Source organism: Octopus bimaculoides, chromosome 10, assembly GCF_046866305.1.
Source record: "Octopus bimaculoides isolate indiv1 chromosome 10, ASM4686630v1, whole genome shotgun sequence".
Classification (NCBI taxonomy): domain Eukaryota; kingdom Metazoa; phylum Mollusca; class Cephalopoda; order Octopoda; family Octopodidae; genus Octopus; species Octopus bimaculoides.
The window spans coordinates 1,744,103-1,748,180 of NC_142937.1; the positions used below are offsets into that span (position 1 = coordinate 1,744,103).

General features: G+C 34.9%; 1 protein-coding gene across 7 annotated transcripts in view; it reads left to right on the forward strand.

Moving 5' to 3' along the window:
• The window catches only part of LOC106867322 (cilia- and flagella-associated protein 65), a 1,093,663-nt gene that overhangs the window by 518,471 nt on the left and 571,114 nt on the right, over window positions 1–4,078 (forward strand). For all 7 annotated transcript variants that reach the window (XR_016243317.1, XM_089358289.1, XM_089358292.1 and 4 more), the window contains one exon: window positions 3,567–3,738. Coding sequence is in view for 6 of the 7 variants with exons in the window: in XM_089358289.1 (XP_089214415.1) it covers window positions 3,567–3,738 (172 nt within the window). In the remaining variant the exon portion in view is untranslated. The remainder of the gene's footprint in view (window positions 1–3,566; window positions 3,739–4,078) is intronic.

Below are 4,078 nucleotides of genomic sequence, written 5' to 3' on the forward strand. Positions count from 1 at the left end.
AAGAACTGTTGCAATTCAGCACCACTATCATTGCTGTCAAACGCAGAATAATAAGCATCACAAATCCTTTTGTCAGGTATTTTGATAGTGCCTAGGGTATTTGGCTCATCATCATAAATTCATGAGCTTGATTCCCACAGGTGTATTGCATTCTTGAGCAAGACACTTTATTTCTCATTGATCCAGTTCACTCGGTAAAAATGAGTTGTACTTGTAATTCAAAGGGCTAACCTTCTCACAGTCTGTATTGTGCTGAATCAACTATGTTAAGCGTATGCATGTCTGTGAAATGCTCAGCTACTTGCATGTTAATTTTCACAAGTAGGTTGCTCAGTTGATCATACCAACTGGAACTCCCATCATTGTAAATGGCAGAGAGCAAAGTAATTCTGGTCGAATGAAAAACAGAGTAGACCATGGTAGAAGTACTATCCTTTTTATTATTGGTATAAAGCCATTTTATGCAGAGTGTACAGTGGGACAATACAATGGGACAATACAAAAGACACATATGGGGAATATATAATGAAAACAAATGATTTATGAATTATTAATTAATGGTGATGGAATGGCTTCCCACCCAACAAAGCGGAAAGTTCCATTTTACTGTTCTAATTGTTCAGTATTTATCATGATTTATTACAATTATATTTTACCTTGTTTTAGTCTTCCGAGAAAAAATCCAATTCCGCAAAGTCTATTATAGTTGGCATCTGATCGTATTGCGCTTTAATTGCCATACATTCAATCCTTTCACCAAATCTTTCCTTCGACTGTCGCTTTACCATCATCTATGGTGTTTTCGTTTGACATTCTGACTCTTACAATGCCTTTTATCTTTGTTACCTGCTTTTCTATCTCTGTGTTTCTTTTATACACTACCATTCTTTTTTCCTATTTCCCTGTTGGTATCTTCCCTCACTCTGTTCTTCTTTCTGTTTCTCCTCATTTTTGCTTGTGGAAGGCTCTGGTTTGGGTTCTCGCGTTTGACGTGATCTCGCTTCATTCTCTCTCTCTTCTTTTGCTGCTTTCTTTTCTTTTTGGGTGATGACTCACCCTTTCCTTCTCTCTCGGTTTCGGCTACTGCTATTTCTTTTTCCACTACCGTACTTCTCTCCTCCTCCTGACACTCCACTGTCACTTGTTCTTGTCTCTGGGGGCCCTTTGCTCTTATGTGCCCCCTTACATCGCAACCATAGCAAAATAAGTACTGGGGTCAATTAGTTCAACTAAAATCCCTCAGTGCCCCAGCATGGCTGCAGTCTAATGACTGAAGCAAGTAAAAGATAATATATATATATATATATATATATATATATATATATATATATATATATATATATATATATATATATATGTATATATATATATATATATATATATATATATATATGTGTATATATATATATATATATATATATATATATATATATATATATATATATGTATATATATATATATTAAATTTCAAGTTTGTATACAGACTAATCAGAGGGTTTTTGTGACCTTTATGACATCTAAAAACATTGATTAAATTCACATGAAAATAACCAACCAATTCTTGAAAGTCAAAAAAGAAGAATTTTCATTTCTTATCAATTTTATTTCAGTGAAACATATTTCATAACATTCAATAAATTTAATGGAATAATAGATCTGTTCTAATAATGCCTTAGAGGGATTAGATTGGTAAACGTAATTTTATATTACGTATTTCTAGTATAGTCTGTTTTGGGTTTATTTCATTTAATTTTGTTTTTGTTTTGTTTTCCTTCTTTTTTGTCTGACTAAAACATTTGTATAATACTTCAATATAATTCTTTTGAATTTTGATTTTCTTTTAGCTTACAAAATCTTTTGCTTATTATTGTTGGAATTATTTTTCATTGCTTTAAGAATATGAAAGATGATAATGATGATGATGATGATGGTGCAGGACATCATCATCATCACCATCCTCATTGTCATCATCAACACCATATAGTAGTAGTAGTAGTAGTAGTAGTAGTAGTAGTAGTAGTAGTAGTAGTAGTAGTAGTAGTAGTAGCAGCAGCAACAGCAGCTGCAGTAGCAGCAGCAGTAGTGGTAGTGGTAGTGGTAGAAATAGTTTTAGTAATAGTAGTAGTAATAGTAGTAGCAGTAGTTGCAGCATCAGCAGTAGCAGTGGTTTCATATTTCAGCACAAGGCCAGCAAGTTCTGGGGTGGAATGTAAGTTGATTACATTGACCCCAGTGCTCAATTGGTACTTATATTTTATCGACCCCAAAAGGTTGAAAGGCAAAGTTGACCTTGGTGGAATTTGAACTCAGAGCATGGAGACAGATGAAATGCCACAAACAAGTTTGCCAGCTTACCAGCATAATAATAATAATAATAATCCTTTCTACTATAGGCACAAAGCCCGAAATGTTGGGGAAGGGAGCTAGTTGATTGCATTGACCCCAGTGTTTCACTGGTGCTTAATTTATCAACCTCGAAAGGATGAAAATGAAAGGCAAAGTCAACCTCAGTGGAATTTGAACTCAGAATGTGAAGCATTATACTTGGTGTGCTGATGATTCTGCCAACTTGCCACCTTAATAATAATAATAATAATAATGATAATAATAATAATAATAATAATAATAATAATAATAATAATAATCTTTTCTGTTATAGGCACAAGGCCTTAAATTTTGGTGGGGGAGGCCAGTCAGTTACATTGACCCAGTGCTTGACTGCTACTCATTTTATCGTCACCAAAAGGATGAGAGGCAAAGTTGACCTTGGTGGAGTTTGAACTCAGATCGTAGTGATGGATGAAATACCGCTAAGTATTTTGCCCAGCATGTTAATTATTCTGCCAGCTGGCCGTCTCAATAATAATAATAATAATAATAATAATAATAATAATAATAATAATAATAATAATAATAATAATAATAACAACAACAACAACGATGAATGATGATGATGATAATAATGATAATAATATATGCCCAGATGCAGCACCAGGCAGCGGCTCTCATGGCTTCTGATCTTAATTGATTGGAAGTGTTATCATGGACATTGTTTTGTCTTGCTATAAAAAATGGGCTACAGCAAATATTCTGCTTAATACCACAGATTTGCTTGTCAGTTGTTTGACCTGAACCAGTTGGGCATGTCCCTTAGTGGCTGATGATAGGTGCATCTATGATCACGAGCAGAAGTAGTGATGGAGCATCATAGCCATGTGTCGAGAGGAATTCTTTGAGGTTTGGATAATTCACCTCTGGAAATATGGGTGTTTCGTTCAACAAGGACCTTTTGAGTGGGAAAGGCTACTTGACTTGAAGAAAAAATTCTAACTGGGCTCCACCTGCAAGGTCATGCACTGTAAACATTGATATGAGATCACAATGTCATGCACATATGGTTGTGATGCATGTGCCTGGTATACCCTTATCAGACGGGTAGTCATGATGGGTATTATGGGCTTCGCATATTTTACCTCAGTGTCACTTTGATGTTATGCACTGCCCTCTCACTCAATAATAATAATAAAACAATTATTTCTGTTTTTTTTTTTGGTTTCATTTTTCAGGAAATACTTACCCAGTTCAACACCAAATGTTTGTACCACAGTATACACTCCAAGATTCAGCAGTCATAAGGTTTCCTTCAGTTGACATGCAAAGCTCAGGCTACAAGACACTGATAATTTGTAATAATGGTTCTTCACCTTTACTGTATCAATTTGATAAAGACCCAAACGGGTAAGTTAGTTTAATTTCTTTTCTGTTCCTTTACACTGAGTCTGACCTTGCCTTTCATCCTTTTAAGGTCGATAAAATATGTACCAGTTAAACACTGGGGTCTCTGTAATTGACTTACTCTCACCCCTGAAATTGCTGGCCTTGTGCCAAAATTTAGAAACCAATATATATAAGAACTCATAATCATTGGTGTAGGTATGGCAGTGTGGTAAGAAGTTTGCTTCTCAACTACATGGTTCCAAGTTCAGTCCCACTGCAGGGCACTTTGGACAAGCTTCAGACTAACTAAAATCTTGTGAGTGGATTTGATAGACAGGAATTGAAAGAAGAACATTGTATG